General features: G+C 43.6%; 2 protein-coding genes and 1 long non-coding RNA gene across 3 annotated transcripts; 2 read left to right on the top strand and 1 right to left on the bottom strand.

The window, feature by feature from the left end:
• The first annotated feature begins 4,766 nt into the window (after positions 1 to 4,766).
• LOC141771010 (uncharacterized) lies at positions 4,767 to 6,173 on the top strand. Its single transcript, XR_012594640.1, has 2 exons — positions 4,767 to 5,807; positions 6,073 to 6,173. It is a non-coding gene; the product is annotated as an uncharacterized LOC141771010 (long non-coding RNA).
• Positions 6,174 to 10,969: 4,796 nt separating this feature from the next.
• Positions 10,970 to 11,911, top strand: LOC141770877 (olfactory receptor 6N1-like). The gene has a single exon (XM_074640724.1). The coding sequence runs from the start codon at positions 10,970 to 10,972 to the stop codon at positions 11,909 to 11,911; it is 942 nt and encodes a 313-aa protein (XP_074496825.1).
• Positions 11,912 to 14,103: 2,192 nt separating this feature from the next.
• On the bottom strand, positions 14,104 to 21,881 carry pgm2l1 (phosphoglucomutase 2-like 1). Its single transcript, XM_074640859.1, has 11 exons — positions 21,732 to 21,881; positions 21,566 to 21,649; positions 21,262 to 21,458; positions 20,524 to 20,713; positions 20,351 to 20,448; positions 18,377 to 18,557; positions 17,927 to 18,020; positions 17,620 to 17,749; positions 15,800 to 15,989; positions 15,541 to 15,674; positions 14,104 to 15,380 (listed from the first exon to the last, which is right to left on the bottom strand). Exons 1-11 carry the CDS (start codon positions 21,864 to 21,866, stop codon positions 15,278 to 15,280), a joined length of 1,536 nt encoding a protein of 511 aa, XP_074496960.1. The 5' UTR covers positions 21,867 to 21,881; the 3' UTR covers positions 14,104 to 15,277.
• Positions 21,882 to 22,727: the final 846 nt, after the last annotated feature.

The raw sequence follows: 22,727 nt of genomic DNA on the forward strand, positions 1-22,727 counted from the left end.
ACCGGGTCGGGGTCCGTCTCTGAGCCGGGTCGGGGTCCGTCACAGGAGACCTTCTGGAAGGTTCTGAACCGGGTCGGGGTCCGTCTCTGAGCCGGGTCGGGGTCCGTCACAGGAGACCTTCTGCAAGGTTCTGAGCCGGTTTGAGAGTCCCTGGAAAGGTTGTCGGGATCCTTGTGAAGGTTCTTCGAGGCCCTGATGATGATCCGGTTCAGCACTGAGGAGGTTCTACCTGTCCTCGAGCGGGTCAGAGAGGTTCCTAGAGAGGTTCTTTTGGTGCTTGAAGAGTTCTAGTAGCTTGTTCTGGAACAGGTTCTTATGGAGGATCAAGTAGTTCTTGAGGATGTTCTGGTTGTTGAGAGGCTCATGGAGACCCCTAATCGGGGTTGTAGGGGCCCCTGAGGACTGTGGATCGGGGGCCATTGTTGAGGATATGAGGAGGTTCTCGGTACCGCCGGGCTGGAGGCTCTATCACACTACATCTGCTCCGTTAGTCCCGTAAACTGAGACCTCGGGTTGAATCGGGACAACAAACCGGACTTACATGCAGGAGAACGGCGTCTGGTTTCCTAGGTTACGTATGTTGTGATGTTTGTGACGTGTTTTCCGTACGTATTTTACTTAGTTTATGTACTTATGTTAAACCCAACCGTGACATTCTAGTTCACTACGGTACCGGGATCTTCACTTTAACTCTGAGACACTACAACCTCCGAAACATCGGCTGTATTAATGCGTTAACGCGCTATCATCACGTTAACGCGTTATCATCACGTTACCGCGTTATCATCACGTTACCGCGTTATCATCACGTTAACGCGTTATCATCACGTTACCGCGTTATCATCACGTTAACGCGTTATCATCACGTTAACGCGTTATCATCACGTTAACGCGTTATCATCACGTTAACGCGTTATCATCACGTTCACACGTTATCATCACGTTAACGCGTTATCACGTTAACGCGTGATCATCACGTTAACGCGTTATCATCACGTTAACGCGTTATCATCACGTTCACACGTTATCATCACGTTCACGCGTTATCATCACGTTAACGCGTTATCATCACGTTAACGCGTTATCATCACGTTCACACGTTATCATCACGTTCACGCGTTATCATCACGTTCACGCGTTATCATCACGTTAACGCGTTATCATCACGTTAACGCGTTATCATCACGTTCACACGTTATCATCACGTTCACGCGTTATCATCACGTTAACGCGTTATCACGTTAACGCGTGATCATCACGTTAACGCGTGATCATCATGTTAACGCGTGATCATCACGTTAACGCGTTATCATCACGTTAACGCGTTATCATCACGTTAACGCGTTATCATCACGTTCACACGTTATCATCACGTTCACGCGTTATCATCACGTTAACGCGTTATCACGTTAACGCGTTATCACGTTAACGCGTTATCATCACGTTAACGCGTTATCATCACGTTCACACGTTATCATCACGTTAACGCGTTATCACGTTAACGCGTGATCATCACGTTAACGCGTTATCATCACGTTAACGCGTTATCATCACGTTCACACGTTATCATCACGTTAACGCGTTATCACGTTAACGCGTGATCATCACGTTAACGCGTGATCATCACGTTAACGCGTTATCATCACGTTAACGCGTTATCATCACGTTCACACGTTATCATCACGTTAACGCGTTATCACGTTAACGCGTGATCATCACGTTAACGCGTTATCATCACGTTAACGCGTTATCATCACGTTCAGGTTGACAGCTCAGATAAAAACCTGCATGTTCTACGACAGGACGTCTGTTAACCTCCCGTTGTCTTCCCGTCGACCCGATCTGGTTTGACTGTTTTTAAAGTATAAACTATAAATTATCACCAAATTCTGAGTTACACCTTTTTGGCCAACTTCATTCCAACTCATTACCACAAAGTTTACACTTTTCTGGGGGAATTTAAGGTTAAAAAACTTAACTTCCATGAAATTAAACCTAATTTATGAGTATGGATGGAGATGGATCATCACAGGCTGGTATATGTAGACATGTATATGTCAACGTTTAGTCAGAAAACATCTTTGAAACCATTTCAACTTTTTAAATGGGAGCAAATACTGACACCTCTTGTACCAGCTGTTGCACCACAGGTGCTATACATTTGGATAAAATACCCATAATGCAACAAAAGTAGTGGTCATTCATTTGTTTTTTCGTGTCATTTAGATTAAAGAAATCCATATTTATGATATAATGAAGTTTGGACCTGAGGATGACAGGAGGGCTGACATCATCGCTGGGTGATGATGTTGCTGAGCGGTCTGAGGGGAGGTCATTACCGGTCCTCTGAGGACCGGTGGAACCAGAGCTCCGGTCTGCTCTGGCTGATTGGTCTCACTGTGACTGATGTGAAGACAAACATGTTGACTGAGAGGCTGGAGTGACCTTTGACCTCAGGGAGTTGGTATGGTGATGTAAAACCAGCAGACCTTCAACTAACATTCATCTCAGCTTTTATTTATTACTTTATATCTTTATTGAGTTTAAAACGACATCAACAGGAAGCACATATTGATATTAGAGCTGTTTATCTGTTCTAAATGAACCTTAAAGGGAGATCAGTCAAGTAGTTAATCCTTTTTAGAGAGTCAAATACGTCTTTTCTTTCATGTTCGTTCTTTTATGAACATAAATAAATACTAATATAATAAATATATTTTGCACTCTGTGGCTCCCGTACCTTAAACGGTCAGCTCTGTAATCAGGAGGATTTTAGATTTTTTGAAGAGTCATTAAATTATAAGAACCGACCAGTTCATGTGTGTATCGTTCGGTCTTAAATAATAAAGATATATTCCCTAACGTAGCAACGTTACTACGGTAAAACACGTAGCAACGTCACCGCCGGTAAAACACGTAGCAACGTTACTACGGTAAAACACGTAGCAACGTCACCGCCGGTAAAACACGTAGCAACGTCACCGCCGGTAAAACACGTAGCAACGTTACCGCCGGTAAAACACGTAGCAACGTTACCGCCGGTAAAACACGTAGCAACGTCACCGCCGGTAAAACACGTAGCAACGTTACCGCCGGTAAAACACGTAGCAACGTTACTACGGTAAAACACGTAGCAACGTTACCGCCGGTAAAACACGTAGCAACGTCACCGCCGGTAAAACACGTAGCAACGTTACCGCCGGTAAAACACGTAGCAACGTTACTACGGTAAAACACGTAGCAACGTTACCGCCGCTAAAACACGTAGCAACGTTACCACCGGTAAAACACATAGCAACGTTACTACAAGTAAAACACGTAGCAACGTTACCACCGGTAAAACACGTAGCAACGTTACCACCGCTAAAACACGTAGCAACGTTACCACCGGTAAAACACGTAGCAACGTTACCGCCGGTAAAACACGTAGCAACGTTACCGCCGGTAAAACACGTAGCAACGTTACCTCCGGTAAAACACGTAGCAACGTTACCACCGCTAAAACACGTAGCAACGTTACCACCGGTAAAACACATAGCAACGTTACTACAAGTAAAATACGTAGCAACGTTACCACCGCTAAAACACGTAGCAACGTTACCACCGGTAAAACACGTAGCAACGTTACCGCCGGTAAAACACGTAGCAACGTTACCGCCGGTAAAACACGTAGCAACGTTACCACCGCTAAAACACATAGCAACGTTACCACCGGTAAAACACGTAGCAACGTTACCACCGGTAAAACACGTAGCAACGTTACCGCCGCTAAAACACGTAGCAACGTTACCGCCGCTAAAACACGTAGCAACGTTACCACCGGTAAAACACGTAGCAACGTTACCACCGGTAAAACATGTAGCAACGTTACCGCCGCTAAAACACGTAGCAACGTTACCACCGGTAAAACACGTAGCAACGTTACCGCCGGTAAAACACGTAGCAACGTTACCACCGCTAAAACACATAGCAACGTTACCACCGGTAAAACACGTAGCAACGTTACCACCGCTAAAACACGTAGCAACGTTACCACCGGTAAAACACATAGCAACGTTACTACAAGTAAAATACGTAGCAACGTTACCACCGCTAAAACACGTAGCAACGTTACCACCGGTAAAACACGTAGCAACGTTACCGCCGGTAAAACACGTAGCAACGTTACCGCCGGTAAAACACGTAGCAACGTTACCACCGCTAAAACACATAGCAACGTTACCACCGGTAAAACACGTAGCAACGTTACCACCGGTAAAACACGTAGCAACGTTACCGCCGCTAAAACACGTAGCAACGTTACCACCGGTAAAACACGTAGCAACGTTACCGCCGCTAAAACACGTAGCAACGTTACCACCGGTAAAACACGTAGCAACGTTACCACCGGTAAAACATGTAGCAACGTTACCGCCGCTAAAACACGTAGCAACGTTACCACCGGTAAAACACGTAGCAACGTTACCGCCGGTAAAACACGTAGCAACGTTACCACCGCTAAAACACATAGCAACGTTACCACCGGTAAAACACGTAGCAACGTTACCACCGGTAAAACACGTAGCAACGTTACCGCCGCTAAAACACGTAGCAACGTTACCGCCGGTAAAACACGTAGCAACGTTACCGCCGGTAAAACACGTAGCAACGTTACTACGGTAAAACACGTAGCAACGTTACCGCCGGTAAAACACGTAGCAACGTTACCGCCGGTAAAACACATTCAGGTCAGGTACGCAGCGATTCTCTAAAACTGGTTGACTAGCTCCCACTGATTATAGAGTAACATCTGTAACATCTGTAACACTTCTCCTAACGTCACATTTAAACACCAGCGGGAGGTAAACATGGTTTCACCACTCTGAGTGAGCGGCTCCTCCGTGTCTGTTGAATGTTGCATTGTGGGACAAAAGAAACCCGACCCATTAATGGAGCCTCCTCAAGGACCACTAGAACAGAACCAGTGATACAAGCACACAATTTGAGGGACTTCCTGTTGTTGCTTTGTCTCCTCGTGTCATGACGACCGTGCAGGATATTTCTGCTTCACACACACTTTCTCGGCTGGAAAATGAAACATGCTCGATTCCCTGGCCGCCGTATTGATGTTAAAAGTTTTTAAAACTTATCAAAATTAGATCCAGCGTGCTAGAAAACAGATCATGTGACTCCAAGATCACTCAGATCAACCAACTGGATGAATTTCTATGAGAGAAATCATCATCAGCAGGTCAGTCTGACGGCCTTCCTGAATCCTCAAGTGGTCGATCTGGGAAAAGAAAGTAGTTAACTTGTGTTTGGTGGATTATTTCTCTGTTGGTCCAATGTTAATGGTGATGCTAATGCTAATGGTCATTGTATTGTACATGGTTGGAAAGCCTGTTTATTGACCTTCATAATGATGTCACACTTGTAAGGATCATGTATTTGTGGGATGAGCAGCACAGCTGATGATGTGTGGAGCCCCGGTGCCGATGGTAAACAGTGTATTCTCCTGTTGGTGTTGACTCTTGTTGTGAGTTGTTTGGTGGATGATTGAACTCTCTATCAGTAACAAGGAACAAACAAGACATATTGATTGATTGAATCCACCGTCAGGAGCCTCAGTAGAGGTGGAAGATCCATACGCAGCCACAACAGCCTGGCACCTCCTCCTCATGCTGGTCACCAACCTGGTCACACGTTGCTGTGGGATGGCGTTCCATTCCTCAACCAGGATTGGTTGCAGGTCAGCCAGCGTGGTTGTGTTGTTCACTCTAACACGTACAGCACGCCCAAGCTGATCCCACATGTTGAATTGGGTTGAGGTGTGGACTCTTGGCAGGCCGTTCCATTCTCTCTCCTCCCACATTGTGGAGGTAGTCTGTGATAACCCTGGCTCTGTGGGGGGGGGCGTTGTTTCTTGGAGGATGAAGTTAGGTCCCAGATTGTGGAGATATGGGATCACCACTGGCTGCAGAATCTCATCCTGATATCTCCCTGCATTGAGATGGCCTTCAATGATGACAAGCCTTGTTTAACCAGTGAGGGAGATGCCCCCCCCCCACACCATGACACTGCCCCCACCAAAAGCTGTTACTCCATCGGTTCAACAATCAGCATAGCGTTCTCCACGTCGTCTCCATACTTTGACCTGCCGTCCAACTTTAACAGACAGAACCTGGACTCATCACTGAACATGACATTCCCCCACATGTTCAGGTTCCATTGTCTGTGTTGGAGACACCAGCGCCAACGGGCCTGACGGTGAAGGGCAGTCATTGCAGGCTTCCTGGTCGCCTTATGAGCTAGACACCAAATGATCCCTTTAGTAGAGCGCAGCACACAGCAGGCCCTATGCACACAAACAAAACAAGAGCTCAGAACAAGAGTCAACACCAACAGGAGAATACACTGTTTACCATTGGCAGAGCATTTTGGAACATGTTTCTTGGGCGCTCCCCACATAATCAGCTGTGCTGCTCATCCCACAAATGCATGATCCTTACAAGTGTGACATCATTTTAAAGGTCAATAAACAGGCTTTCAACCATGTAGAATACAATGACCATTAACATTGATACAACAGAGAAATAATCCACCAAACACAAGTTTAACAACTTTCTTTTCCCAGTTTATTTGCTCAGTGACCTCTCAGGAATCATCAGCCACATCTGGTGCTTCTATCAACATCTGCACCGTTTCACTGAAACATCGATGTTATCCACTCGATTATGTTTAATATCAGCGTTGACTTCTTCTTTAAATATTATTTAAATTATTGATATGAATGTCTGCCAAGATGATCAGAAGGGGGCGTGGCCTCAGCCTCGCCACTGTCTACCTGTCTACCTGTTTACCTGTCTACCTGTCTGTGAGCAGCGTTCAGGTGTATAAGAGCTGCTGCTCTCTGACTCTGTTCCTCAGCAGGACAGTCGGCTGCTCACCGTTTATTACTTATTTATTACAATTTATTAGTTTATTAGTTATTCGTGACTGATTATTAATCTGGTTGATGATGTTTTATTTATTCATGTGAAGAACAATCAGAGCTGCAGTCGTTTGTGTTGTTAATAAAAATAATAATAATAATAATAATAATAATAATAATAATGTCACTGAGCAGTTTACGTCATGTTTTCTCATTAGTAGTTTATAACTTTAAAGAGTTAACATTCAGTTTGATGTTATATACAGTCTGATGTGGAGTTTTTGACATTATATACAGTCTGATGTGGAGTTTTTGACATTATATACAGTCTGATGTGGAGTTTTTGACATTATAAACAGTCTGATGTGGAGTTTTTGACATTATATACAGTCTGATGTGGAGTTTTTGACATTATATACAGTCTGATGTGGAGTTTTTGATGTTATATACAGTCTGATGTGGAGTTTTTGACATTATAAACAGTCTGATGTGGAGTTTTTGACATTATATACAGTCTGATGTGGAGTTTTTGACATTATATACAGTCTGATGTGGAGTTTTTGATGTTATATACAGTCTGATGTGGAGTTTTTGACATTATAAACAGTCTGATGTGGAGTTTTTGACATTATATACAGTCTGATGTGGAGTTTTTGATGTTATATACAGTCTGATGTGGAGTTTTTGATGTTATATACAGTCTGATGTGGAGTTTTTTTTACGTTATATACAGTCTGATGTGGAGTTTTTGATGTTATATACAGTCTGATGTGGATTTTTTTTTTACGTTATATACAGTCTGATGTGGAGTTTTTGATGTTATATACAGTCTGATGTGGAGTTTTTGATGTTATATACAGTCTGATGTGGAGTTTTTGACATTATAAACAGTCTGATGTGGAGTTTTTGACATTATATACAGTCTGATGTGGAGTTTTTGACATTATATACAGTCTGATGTGGAGTTTTTGATGTTATATACAGTCTGATGTGGAGTTTTTGACATTATAAACAGTCTGATGTGGAGTTTTTGACATTATATACAGTCTGATGTGGAGTTTTTGATGTTATATACAGTCTGATGTGGAGTTTTTGATGTTATATACAGTCTGATGTGGAGTTTTTTTTACGTTATATACAGTCTGATGTGGAGTTTTTGATGTTATATACAGTCTGATGTGGAGTTTTTTTTACGTTATATACAGTCTGATGTGGAGTTTTTGATGTTATATACAGTCTGATGTGGATTTTTTTTTTACGTTATATACAGTCTGATGTGGAGTTTTTGATGTTATATACAGTCTGATGTGGAGTTTTTGATGTTATATACAGTCTGATGTGGAGTTTTTGATGTTATATACAGTCTGATGTGGAGTTTTTTTTACGTTATATACAGTCTGATGTGGAGTTTTTGATGTTATATACAGTCTGATGTGGATTTTTTTTTTACGTTATATACAGTCTGATGTGGAGTTTTTGATGTTATATACAGTCTGATGTGGAGTTTTTGATGTTATATACAGTCAGATGTGGAGTTTTTGATGTTATAAACAGTCTGATGTGGAGTTTTTGATGTTATATACAGTCTGATGTGGAGTTTTTGATGTTATAAACAGTCTGATGTGGAGTTTTTGATGTTATATACAGTCTGATGTGGAGTTTTTGATGTTATATACAGTCTGATGTGGAGTTTTTGATGTTATAAACAGTCTGATGTGGAGTTTTTGATGTTATATACAGTCTGATGTGGAGTTTTTGATGTTATAAACAGTCTGATGTGGAGTTTTTGACGTTATATACAGTCTGATGTGGAGTTTTTGACGTTATATACAGTCTGATGTGGAGTTTTTGACGTTATATACAGTCTGATGTGGAGTTTTTGACGTTATATACAGTCTGATGTGGAGTTTTTGACGTTATATACAGTCTGATGTGGAGTTTTTGACGTCATATACAGTCTGATGTGGAGTTTTTGACGTTATATACAGTCTGATGTGGAGTTTTTGATGTTATATACAGTCTGATGTGGATTTTTTTTTTACGTTATATACAGTCTGATGTGGAGTTTTTGATGTTATATACAGTCTGATGTGGAGTTTTTGATGTTATATACAGTCTGATGTGGAGTTTTTGATGTTATATACAGTCTGATGTGGAGTTTTTTTTACGTTATATACAGTCTGATGTGGAGTTTTTGATGTTATATACAGTCTGATGTGGATTTTTTTTTTACGTTATATACAGTCTGATGTGGAGTTTTTGATGTTATATACAGTCTGATGTGGAGTTTTTGATGTTATATACAGTCAGATGTGGAGTTTTTGATGTTATAAACAGTCTGATGTGGAGTTTTTGATGTTATATACAGTCTGATGTGGAGTTTTTGATGTTATAAACAGTCTGATGTGGAGTTTTTGATGTTATATACAGTCTGATGTGGAGTTTTTGATGTTATATACAGTCTGATGTGGAGTTTTTGATGTTATAAACAGTCTGATGTGGAGTTTTTGATGTTATATACAGTCTGATGTGGAGTTTTTGATGTTATAAACAGTCTGATGTGGAGTTTTTGACGTTATATACAGTCTGATGTGGAGTTTTTGACGTTATATACAGTCTGATGTGGAGTTTTTGACGTTATATACAGTCTGATGTGGAGTTTTTGACGTTATATACAGTCTGATGTGGAGTTTTTGACGTTATATACAGTCTGATGTGGAGTTTTTGACGTCATATACAGTCTGATGTGGAGTTTTTGACGTTATATACAGTCTGATGTGGAGTTTTTGATGTTATATACAGTCTGATGTGGAGTTTTTGACATTATATACAGTCTGATGTGGAGTTTTTGATGTCATATACAGTGTGATGTGGATTTTTTTTGACGTTATATACAGTCTGATGTGGAGTTTTTGACGTTATATACAGTCTGATGTGGAGTTTTTGACGTTATATACAGTCTGATGTGGAGTTTTTGACGTCATATACAGTCTGATGTGGAGTTTTTGACGTTATATACAGTCTGATGTGGAGTTTTTGACGTTATATACAGTCTGATGTGGAGTTTTTGACGTTATATACAGTCTGATGTGGATTTTTTGATGTTATATACAGTCTGATGTGGAGTTTTTGATGTTATATACAGTCTGATGTGGAGTTTTTGACATTATATACAGTCTGATGTGGAGTTTTTGACATTATATACTGTCTGATGTGGAGTTTTTGATGTCATATACAGTGTGATGTGGATTTTTTTTTACGTTATATACAGTCTGATATGGAGTTTTTGATGTTATAAACAGAGTTTCTGACGTTATAAACAGAGTTTTTGAAGTTATAAACAGTGTTTGAGGTTATAAACAGAGTTTCTGAGGTTATATACAGAGTTTCTGAGGCTATAAACAGAGTTTCTGAGGTTATATACAGAGTTTCTGAGGCTATAAACAGAGTTTTTGAGGTTATAAACAGAGTTTCTGATGTTATAAACAGAGTTTTTGACGTTATAAACAGAGTTTTTGAAGTTATATACAGAGTTTTTGAGGTTATAAACAGAGTTTTTGAGGTTATAAACAGAGTTTCTGAGGTTATAAACAGAGTTTCTGAGGTTATAAACACAGTTTTTGAGGTTATAAACACAGTTTCTGAGGTTATAAACAGAGTTTCTGAGGTTATAAACACAGTTTCTGAGGTTATAAACACAGTTTCTGAGGTTATAAACACAGTTTCTGAGGTTATAAACAGAGTTTCTGAGGTTATAAACACAGTTTCTGAGGTTATAAACACAGTTTCTGAGGTTATAAACAGTTTCTGAGGTTATAAACACAGTTTCTGAGGTTATAAACAGAGTTTCTGAGGTTATAAACAGAGTTTCTGAGGTTATATACAGAGTGTTTGAGGTTATAAACACAGTTTCTGAGGTTATAAACAGAGTTTCTGAGGTTATAAACAGAGTTTCTGAGGTTATAAACACAGTTTCTGAGGTTATAAACAGAGTTTCTGAGGTTATAAACAGAGTTTCTGAGGTTATATACAGAGTGTTTGAGGTTATAAACAGACTTGATGGAGAATAAGTCTGAGCTGGTGTTGGAGCTTCAGGGTCTCAATGACTCGCTGACCAACCGCCAGACGTTCTTCGCCTTCGCTCTGATGTCGTACGTCTTGACGATCTTCGTCAACGTGACGCTCATCGTCACCGTCTGTCTGGAGAAGACGCTCCACCAGCCGATCTACGTCTTCATGTGCAACCTGTGTTTTAACGGCATCTGCGGAGCGTCCAGTTTCTACCCGAAGCTGCTTCACGACCTTCTGGCCGACTCTCACGCCATCACGTACTCCGGCTGTCTGGCGCAGCTGTTTGGCGTTTACTGTTACGTCTTCTGCGAGTTCACCAGTCTGACCGTCATGGCGTACGACCGCTACCTCGCCATCTGTAAGCCGCTGCAGTACCAGACGCTGATGACGGGGCAGAGGGTGGCGCAGCTGCTGCTGCTCACCTGGTGCTTCTCGCTGCTGGAGACGGCGATCGGCGTCACGCTGACCGCCAACTTGCCGCTCTGCAGACGCCACGTCAAGAAGATCTTCTGCACCAACTGGGAGGTGGTGAAGCTGTCGTGCTCCGACACGACGGTCAACAACATCTACGGCTTCGTGCTGACGTTCTCGCACATCCTGCAGACCGTCCTGATCCTGGTGTCCTACACCCACCTGGTCCGAGCCTCGCTCCGGTTGCACTCCGACCGCAGGAAGTTCGTACAGACGTGTCTGCCGCACCTCGCCACGCTGCTCGTCTTCCTCGGCTCGCTGATGTTCGACATCATGTATTCCCGTTACGGCGGCGGCGGCGGCACGCTGCAGGCGCTGCAGAACGCGCTGGCTGCAGAGTTCCTGGTGGTCCCGCCCCTCATCAACCCCATCATCTACGGCATGAACCTGCACCAGATCAGAACCAGAATCCTCCAGAACTTCACCCACAAACCAGAACCCCACAAACCACGCCCATGAAAACCACATCAATAAAGTCCTGATTCTACTGATTCTACTGACTCACCTGATTCACCTGATTCTACTGACTCACCTGATTCTACTGACTCTTCTGATTCTACTGATTCTACTGACTCACCTGATTCACCTGATTCTACTGACTCACCTGATTCTACTGACTCTTCTGATTCTACTGATTCTACTGACTCACCTGATTCTACTGAATCTTCTGATTCTACTGATTCTACTGACTCACCTGATTCTACTGACTCACCTGATTCTACTGATTCTACTGACTCACCTGATTCACCTGATTCTACTGATTCTACTGACTCACCTGATTCTACTGACTCTACTGACTCACCTGATTCTACTGACTCACCTGATTCTACTGACTCACCTGATTCACCTGATTCTACTGACTCACCTGATTCACCTGATTCTACTGACTCACCTGATTCTACTGACTCTTCTGATTCTACTGATTCTACTGACTCACCTGATTCTACTGAATCTTCTGATTCTACTGATTCTACTGACTCACCTGATTCTACTGAATCTTCTGATTCTACTGATTCTACTGACTCACCTGATTCTACTGACTCTTCTGATTCTACTGACTATACTGACTCTTCTGACTCTACTGATTCTACTGACTCTTCTGATTGTACTGATTCTACTGACTCTACTGATTCTACTGATTCTGCTGACTCTACTGACTCTTCTGATTCTACTGACTCTACTGATTCTACTGACTCTACTGATTCTACTGATTCTTTTGACTCTACTGACTCTCCTTATTCTACTGACTCTACTAATTCTACTGACTCTCCTGATTCTTCTGACTCTACTGAATCTACTGATTCTACTGACTCTACTGATTCTTCTGAATCTACTGATTCTTCTGATTCTACTGACTCTTCTGATTCTACTGACTTCTGATTTTACTAATTCTTCTGAATCTACTGATTCTACTGACTCTTCTGATTCTACTGACTCTTCTGATTCTACTGACTCTACTGACACTCCTGATTCTACTGACTCTTCTGATTCTACTGACTCTTCTGATTCTACTGATTCTACTGACTCTCCTGACTCTTCTGATTCTACTGACTCTTCTGATTCTACTGACTCTTCTGATTCTACTGACTCTACTGACACTCCTGATTCTACTGACTCTTCTGATTCTACTGACTCTTCTGATTCTACTGATTCTACTGACTCTCCTGACTCTTCTGATTCTACTGACTCTACTGATTCTACTGAGTCTTCTGATTCTACTGACTTCTGATTCTACTGACTCTTCTGATTCTACTGACTCTCCTGATTCTACTGATTCTACTGAGTCTCCTGATTCTACTGACTCTACTGATTCTACTGATTCTTCTGATTCTACTGACTCTCCTGATTCTACTGACTCTGATTCTACTGAGTCTCCTGATTCTACTCTCTCTTCTGATTCTACTGACTCTCCTGATTCTACTGATTCTTCTGATTCTACTGACTCTCCTGATTCTACTGACTTCTGATTCTACTGACTCTCCTGATTCTACTGACTCTCCTGATTCTACTGACTCTCCTGATTCTACTGACTCTACTGACTCTTCTGATTCTACTGACTCTCCTGATTCTACTGACTTCTGATTCTACTGACTCTCCTGATTCTACTGACTCTCCTGATTCTACTGACTCTCCTGATTCTACTGACTCTACTGACTCTCCTGATTCTACTGACTCTCCTGATTCTACTGACTCTACTGACTCTCCTGATTCTACTGACTCTTCTGATTCTACTGACTCTCCTGATTCTACTGACTCTCCTGATTCTACTGACTCTACTGACTCTTCTGATTCTACTGACTCTCCTGATTCTACTGACTCTCCTGATTCTACTGACTCTACTGACTCTTCTGATTCTACTGACTCTCCTGATTCTACTGACTCTACTGACTCTTCTGATTCTACTGACTCTCCTGATTCTACTGACTCTACTGACTCTTCTGATTCTACTGACTCTCCTGATTCTACTGACTCCTGATTCTACTCTCTCCTGATTCTACTGATTCTACTAAATCTACTGACTCTACTGAGTCTCCTGATTCTACTGACTCTACTGATTCTACTGAATTTACTTACTCTTCTGATTCTACTGACTCTACTGATCTTTTGACTCTACTGATTCTAAATAATGAATAAATAGAAAATATGTAATAGTTTTACTAAGTTTTATTGGTGGATCATCAGAGAACCACGTTAACAAGAGGTCTCACTCTGTCCTCCGTCCAAACAACCAAACTGAGGAACACATTTAACCGAGTTAACCGAGTTAACACGAGGAGCTGAATGATTCTTTAACACAACAACAACATGAAGCGTCTCATAAATATCTTTTATCTCAGAGTATAAAAATAATAACATCACAGGATGTGAAGGGAAACTTTAACATTCAGCTAAACATCCAAAACTACAAAGAAGATAAACAGCTGATTTTCACTCCACATATGGAAGTTCATTGATAACAAAACTGTTGACCCAAAACAAACTAAATGTAAAAGTCTAAATTTAAAGTTGTCCGAATCCACGGTGACGTCTTTAAATGTCTCGTCGTCGTCCGACCGACAGACCGGAGAGGAAACCAGCAGACTGAGCCGGAACCACAGAACTCACGATTCAAACGATCAATCGATTATTACAATTGTTTTGTTGAAATTGAACAGTTTCAACTTTAATAAGATAAATAAGATGAAAATAAAAAAAAAGCTTCATTGCAAAAAAGTAAAAAAAAACATTAAAAAAAAACTTTAGGAGAGAAGTCTACTACAAGTCCCAGAGTGCATTGCTGTAAGAACTATCCAATCAGAGAGCTTCAGACTCTCTACTGTTAGACTATGGATTTTTGGTGAATTCTTGGTTAATCAAAATACTCTAAAAAGCAACTCTTCTTCTGTGGTCTTTTGGTTTTTATTAATGATGAAGAAAATTATCTTGTTATAACAAAACAAAAAAAAAATTTTTTTGTTGCGGTGGCAGCATTAGGCCGCCGTACAGAAACTCGTCGTGTTTGTTTTGTCGTTAATGAACTTCCTTATAAAACTAATTTATTTCAAGTCTTCACAGTTTAGATTTTTACAAACTGTTTAATTTATATTTCTTTCTATGAAAATACATTTATCAATACTTTAATACTTCCTCTGTCCTGATAACCAATCACAATGATCTCTCTTTGGTTACCCATCATGCTCTCTGCTCTATGACGGACACTAAATATCGATCTATTGATGATATTGATCGACACCACAGGGAGGAGCAGCGGGCTGCTCTGATTCGTCTACGAACACGACAGGATGTGACATCATCGACAGGAAAACAGCAGCGGGGGAGGCGGAGCTAGTCGCAGCGGCGAATCAGGCGGTTCCTCTCCGGCTCCAGGAACTCGTCCAGCAGGGCGGCGGTGATCTTCTCCAGCTCGTCCTCCAGACGGGACGCCTCGCTGCAGCGAGACGGTGATGTCATCATTTTAATATCATTCATAGTTTTAACACATTTAACCAATTTCTTTAACACAACTTGTGATTTTTAGGTTGCAGCGTTTTAAAGCTAAAGGGGAGATCCTGGTATCATATATATATATATATATATCTATCTCCTACCTGTTCCCCGGTGCGGCGCAGTACTCTGTATAGTATTTGATTTTGGGTTCGGTTCCGCTGGTCCTCAGCGTCGCCACGACGCCGTTCTGGAGAGTGAAGGTGATCATGTGACTGCTCCTCGTCACAGGAAGTACCTCCACAGGAAACACAACTACATTTACTACAGGTACTTCACAACACGTTGTACTAGTACTACGTTTACAGCTGCAGTACATAATGAGTACTTCAACACATTGAGGATTCATGGATGGTTTCTCACTGATCGGAGGTCGGGCCGGCTGCTGTCGTATCCTGTGGTAACGTCTCTGACGTGGTCGATCCGGACGCCGCCGCACGTCTTCGGGTACGAAGCTTCACCGTCGAAGTTTCTGATGCGGCAGAAGATCCTCGCGATGGTTTGGGGGTTGTCACAGATGACGTACGAGGTTTTGGACACGTGGTGACCGTACCTGGAGACAGGAAGTCACAACAGGAAGTAGTGATGTCACCATACCAGAAATCTAGAAGTCGATACCAGAACCAGAGAAACCCACCATGTTCTTTATTTAATCATTAAATAAAGAGAATAGAACGTTATTAATCCTTCAGTTATCTGATCGCGTTTCATGGATGTCAGAGATAAAACAACACTGTCAGGAAATACATAACTCAAACTGAACTCTATTAATAACTCTGATAACCCTGACCGTGATCTAGAGGAACTAAAGCAGTGTGAGAACGTTATAACATTGTAAAGTTGTAACGATGTAACGTTGTAACGATGTAACGTTGTAACCATGTAACGTTGTAACCATGTAACGTTGTAACGATGTAACGTTGTAACCTTGTAACGATGTAACGTTGTAACCTTGTAACGATGTAACGTTGTAACGATGTAACGTTGTAACGTTGTAACCATGTAACGTTGTAACGTTGTAACCATGTAACGTTGTAACCATGTAACCATGTAACGTTGTAACGATGTAACGATGTAACGTTGTAACGTTGTAACCATGTAACGTTGTAACGTTGTAACCATGTAACGTTGTAACCATGTAACCATGTAACGTTGTAACGATGTAACGTTGTAACGATGTAACGTTGTAACCATGTAACGATGTAACTTTGTAACGATGTAACGTTGTAACGATGTAACGTTGTAACGATGTAACGATGTAACGTTGTAACGATGTAACGTTGTAACCATGTAACGTTGTAACGTTGTAACCATGTAACGTTGTAACCATGTAACGATGTAACGTTGTAACGATGTAACGTTGTAACGATGTAACGATGTAACGTTGTAACCATGTAACGATGTAACTTTGTAACGATGTAACGTTGTAACGATGTAACGTTGTAACGATGTAACGATGTAACGATGTAACGTTGTAACGTTGTAACCATGTAACGTTGTAACGATGTAACGTTGTAACCATGTAACCATGTAACGTTGTAACCATGTAACGTTGTAACGTTGTAACCATGTAACGTAACCATGTAACGTTGTAACGATGTAACGTTGTAACGTTGTAACGATGTAACGATGTAACCATGTAACGATGTAACGTTGTAACGTTGTAACGATGTAACGCTGTAACCATGTAACGATGTAACGTTGTAACGATGTAACGATGTAACGTTGTAACGATGTAACGTTGTAACGATGTAACGATGTAACCATGTAACATTGTGACGTTGTAACGATGTAACGATGTAACGCTGTAAACATGTAACGTTGTAACGATGTAACGTAACGATGTAACGATGTAGCGTTGTAACGTTGTAACGATTTAGCGTTGTAACTTTGTAACGTTGTAACATTGTAACATTGTAACGTTGTAACGTTGTAACATTGTGACGTTGTAACGATGTAACGATGTAACGCTGTAACCATGTAACGTTGTAACGATGTAACGTAACGATGTAACGATGTAGCGTTGTAGCGTTGTAACGTTGTAACGATTTAGCGTTGTAACTTTGTAACGTTGTAACATTGTAACATTGTAACGTTGTAACGTTGTAACGTTGTAACGTTGTAACATTGTAACGATGTAACATTGTAACGATGTAACGTTGTAACGTTCTAAGCGTACGTACGTCTGGTAGATGTTGTGCAGCTGCTGCTTCAGACTCAGGTTCTTGTTGTGGAGGTAAGAAGTCAGTTCAGCCACGACCGCCGCCGAGCTCACGCCGTCTTTCTCAGGAACCAGACTGCCACACAGGAACCCTGAAGACATGGAAGCACAACGGTCTGACTGGGACCGGCTCACACCGTCGGTCTCAACTGGACCACAATCAGAGATATTTACCTTCCAAATATTTAAATACTAATAATAATACTACGGAGCCGAGAGAATAAACCGATCAGGATCTTTCTAGAAAACTCAGTAAAATGTAAACTCACCTATCGACTCCTCGAAGGCGAATATGACGCTGTTTCCTGTTTTGGAGAGTTCGTGTATTCTGTTCCCGATCCACTTAAAACCAGGAAGAGTTTCCTGTTGAACACAGACCATCATCATCATCATCATCGTCATCACTTTAACAGATGTGATAACATCTCATTAGTCACTACGACTGGCAATCGATTAAGATATTTAATCACGATTAATCGCAAATTAATCACACATTTTTTATCCGTTCTAAATTGAAGGTACCTTAAAGGGAGATTTGTCAAGTATTTAATACTATCTACTAATACTACTACTAATCTACTAGTACTACTAGTACTACTACTAATCTACTAGTACTACTAGTACTACTACTAATCTACTAGTACTACTACTAAAACTAGTCTTTATTTTAGATCAACGGTTAGTTTAACAGAGTCGAGCCAGTAGTAACGTTTGCTGACCTCGAAGTGGAACCCCTCGATGCGAGCGAAGGCCTGCAGGATCTTGGAGGACACTGTGGTGGCCAACATGTAGACCCTCTGAGTGTCTGCAGGATCTGGATGAGCCTCCTTCCAGTTGAAGAACATCCACCAACCCAACAGAGCCGCCAGCTCGTTACCGGTGAACACCTTCCAACCGCACCTGGAAGACAGCCGGGGACAGGTGAAATACACCTGGAGGGTTTCTGGCTTTAACGCCGACAGCCTGCAGAGGTCTTGGGTCTGGGTACTAGCTGAGGAGGTCTTGGGTCTGGGTACTAGCTGAAGAGGTCTTGGGTCTGGGTACTAGCTGAGGAGGTCTTGGGTCTGGGTACTAGCTGAGGAGGTCTTGGGTCTGGGTACTAGCTGAAGAGGTCTTGGGTCTGGGTACTAGCTGAGGAGGTCTTGGGTCTGGGTACTAGGTGAAGAGGTCTTGGGTCTGGGTACTAGCTGAGGAGGTCTTGGGTCTGGGTACTAGCTGAAGAGGTCTTGAGACTGGGTACTAGCTGAAGAGGTCTTGAGACTGGGTACTAGGTGAAGAGGTCTTGAGACTGGGTACTAGCTGAAGAGGTCTTGAGACTGGGTACTAGGTGAAGAGGTCTTGGGTCTGGGTACTAGCTGCGGAGGTCTTGGGTCTGGGTACTAGTTGCGGAGGTCTTGGGTCTGGGTACTAGCTGCGGAGGTCTTGGGTCTGGGTACTAGCTGCGGAGGTCTTGGGTCTGGGTACTAGCTGCGGAGGTCTTGGGTCTGGGTACTAGCTGAGGAGGTCTTGGGTCTGGGTACTAGCTGAGGAGGTCTTGGGTCTGGGTACTAGCTGAAGAGGTCTTGGGTCTGGGTACTAGCTGAGGAGGTCTTGGGTCTGGGTACTAGCTGAAGAGGTCTTGGGTCTGGGTACTAGCTGCGGAGGTCTTGGGTCTGGGTACTAGCTGCGGAGGTCTTGGGTCTGGGTACTAGCTGCGGAGGTCTTGGGTCTGGGTACTAGCTGAGGAGGTCTTGGGTCTGGGTACTAGCTGAGGAGGTCTTGGGTCTGGGTACTAGCTGCGGAGGTCTTGGGTCTGGGTACTAGCTGCGGAGGTCTTGGGTCTGGGTACTAGCTGAGGAGGTCTTGGGTCTGGGTACTAGCTGAGGAGGTCTTGGGTCTGGGTACTAGCTGCGGAGGTCTTGGGTCTGGGTACTAGCTGCGGAGGTCTTGGGTCTGGGTACTAGCTGCGGAGGTCTTGGGTCTGGGTACTAGCTGCGGAGGTCTTGGGTCTGGGTACTAGCTGAGGAGGTCTTGGGTCTGGGTACTAGCTGCGGAGGTCTTGGGTCTGGGTACTAGCTGAGGAGGTCTTGGGTCTGGGTACTAGCTGAGGAGGTCTTGGGTCTGGGTACTAGCTGAGGAGGTCTTGGGTCTGGGTACTAGCTGCGGAGGTCTTGGGTCTGGGTACTAGCTGAGGAGGTCTTGGGTCTGGGTACTAGCTGAGGAGGTCTTGGGTCTGGGTACTAGCTGCGGAGGTCTTGGGTCTGGGTACTAGCTGAGGAGGTCTTGGGTCTGGGTACTAGCTGAGGAGGTCTTGGGTCTGGGTACTAGCTGAGGAGGTCTTGGGTCTGGGTACTAGCTGAGGAGGTCTTGGGTCTGGGTACTAGCTGAGGAGGTCTTGGGTCTGGGTACTAGCTGAGGAGGTCTTGGGTCTGGGTACTAGCTGAGGAGGTCTTGGGTCTGGGTACTAGCTGAGGAGGTCTTGGGTCTGGGTACTAGCTGAGGAGGTCTTGGGTCTGGGTACTAGCTGAGGAGGTCTTGGGTCTGGGTACTAGCTGAGGAGGTCTTGGGTCTGGGTACTAGCTGAGGAGGTCTTGGGTCTGGGTACTAGCTGAGGAGGTCTTGGGTCTGGGTACTAGCTGAGGAGGTCTTGGGTCTGGGTACTAGCTGAGGAGGTCTTGGGTACTTAAGTGCCTTTGAGCAAACATTACAGTTACCCGTCAGACTTCTCTGCGACAGCCAGCCGGTCGGCGTCGGGATCCGTCGCCAGGACGATGCGAGCGTTTTCCCGCTCTGCCAGAAGAAGAGAGAGCTCCTGAAGAAGAAAAGAACCGATCACTAAAACAGAAATAATAAAACCCTGAACTGAAGAACCGGATCGGCCTCCTACCAGGACCGACTCCCCCTCCTCGGGGTTGGGACAGCGAACCGAGGAGAAGTTGGGGTCGGGGTCTTTCTGCTCGGGGACGGGGATGGGCGGACTGAAGCCGAAGGCGTGGAAGGCCTGCTGGACGAAGACGTGTCCGACGCCGTGGAACGACGAGTGGACGAACTTCAACGGACAGCTTCTGTTCAGATCCCTGAGAGACACCAGAGATACGTCAGACATCCGGTCGTCCCGGTCCTACCTGAGGACAGGTTTGTCCAAAGTAACCGGAGATATGTGGGTTTTTTAACAACGCGTTTGCGTCACATAAGTGTCGTGTTCATTTCTGATGACGTTCACATCCAACGCTCAAAACAGACGCAGGATACGTGAGGCAGCGTCACGCACAGTAGTTCCCTTCACTGCCCTGTAGACCTTGAATCCTCTAGAGCTGTAGAGGTCTACAGACTAGCTGTAGAGGTCTAGGGACTAGCTGTAGAGGTCTAAGGACTAGCTGTAGAGGTCTAGGGACTAGTTGTAGAGGACTGAGGACTAGCTGTAGAGGTCTAGGGACTAGCTGTAGAGGTCTGAGGACTAGCTGTAGAGGTCTAGGGACTACCTGTAGAGGTCCTAGGACTACCTATAGAGGTCTGAGGACTACCTGTAGAGGTCTAGGGACTACCTGTAGAGGTCTGAGGACTACCTGTAGAGGTCTGAGGACTAGCTGTAGAGGTCTGGGGGGGACTGGCTCCGTCTTCTTACCTGTGGAAGCAGAGGGAGGTGAGCTCGTCCATGTAGCAGCGGTTGATCTGGTTCAGGGGGTCGGTCCTCAGGGAGCAGCTCTCCACCAGCTCCTCCTCCCAGCAGGAGGCGCTCCAGGGCTCCAGCTGCTCCTCGATACTCTGCAGGATCTCCTTGTCGTGAGGCGAGGAGATCTGAGCACCGTTACACCAGTACACCTGCAGAGGGCGATGAAGACCTGAGGGGGGGTTGTATTTGACCAGCAGCAGTGACCTGTTTCCTGTTTGGCGTTTAACACCAGCCTGACTCCTGGCGGTTCTCTGACCTTGTATCCGTTGTCTTCTTTAGGATTGTGAGAGGCGGTGATCATCACTCCGGCGGCGGCGCCGAGCTTCTTCACCGCATACGGCTGGAAACAAATACACACATTTAATAACAAACTACAACACACGGCACAGGTGACAGGAAGTGATGCGTTACTGTCTCCTCACCACATATGGCGTCGGGACGAATGTGGAGAAAAGATGAACGGGAACGCCTCTGGTTAGCATCACAGCGGCCGTCAACTTCGCCAACCTCAAAGAAACAAACAATAAAATGTGTACTGTAATTCGTATACATCCCATGAAATCAATTCGTATTTAATCCACGTAATCGTGAACCAGGAAGTATAAACAACGGCGAACGGCGTGTAGGAAGGAGGTTGTGGTGGACGGGTGGGTCTAAACACACCAGACTGTCACCAGGAGACCGCTACTATTGGTGCCCCGTGTGAGGCCAGAAGTCAACGTTGATTTATTTGTTATGTAACTTCCGTACTTAAGTTAACGCCACTTCCGTAGTTGTTTTAACCCAAACCACCATCTTTTCCCATACTAAGTAGTTTCCTGTGAAGACGGAAGTTTATTTTGAAAAGACTGCATGCATGTAACGAGCGGAAACTGACACGTGTTGTCGGACATTTGTAGAAAAACGGACAAAAAATGAGGAATAACTTTTTGTAAGATGTCACACGAACCGTTGATATGAGGATACGTTGGAGACGGTCATCCTGTTGGACACTTCCCTCTACTTTCAAAATAAAACACACCAGACTTTCACCCAGGAGGCCACTATTGGTGCCCCGTGTGAGGCCAGAAGTCAACGTTAGCACTGTAGCCAGGCTGACAGAGAGGCTGACAGAAAGTCACAGCTCTATTGAGCCATGTATTCCTACAACCCTCAGTAGTAGTGACTTCATGAGTTTCTTTAATGATAAAATCATAACTATTAGAGACAAAATTAATCACCTCCTACCGTCAACTGGTACCAATTTATCCTCAAACTTAGGAACCTTAGAAACAGCTGTACAACCTGATATATATTTAGACTGCTTTTCTCCTATCGATCTCCACAAATTAACCTCACTGATCTCCTCATCTAAATCATCTACCTGTCTCCTAGACCCTATTCCAACTAGACTGCTTAAAGACGTTTTACCTCTAGTT

The sequence above is a fragment of the Sebastes fasciatus genome, chromosome 7 (genome assembly GCF_043250625.1).
Source record: "Sebastes fasciatus isolate fSebFas1 chromosome 7, fSebFas1.pri, whole genome shotgun sequence".
NCBI classification, from domain to species: domain Eukaryota; kingdom Metazoa; phylum Chordata; class Actinopteri; order Perciformes; family Sebastidae; genus Sebastes; species Sebastes fasciatus.

Excerpts from the sequence above, each read along its gene's own strand:
- LOC141770877 (XM_074640724.1), top strand. The coding sequence starts at position 10,970 with ATGGAGAATAAGTCTGAGCTGGTGTTGGAGCTTCAGGGTCTCAATGAC.
- pgm2l1 (XM_074640859.1), bottom strand. The coding sequence starts at position 21,866 with ATGGGATGTATACGAATTACAGTACACATTTTATTGTTTGTTTCTTTG. Across the intron at positions 20,449-20,523 it reads AGGAGGGGGAGTCGGTCCTG|GAGCTCTCTCTTCTTCTGGC; the intron begins GTAGGAGGCCGA and ends TTTCTTCTTCAG. Across the intron at positions 18,558-20,350 it reads GTCGCAGAGAAGTCTGACGG|GTGCGGTTGGAAGGTGTTCA; the intron begins GTAACTGTAATG and ends GCTGTCTTCCAG.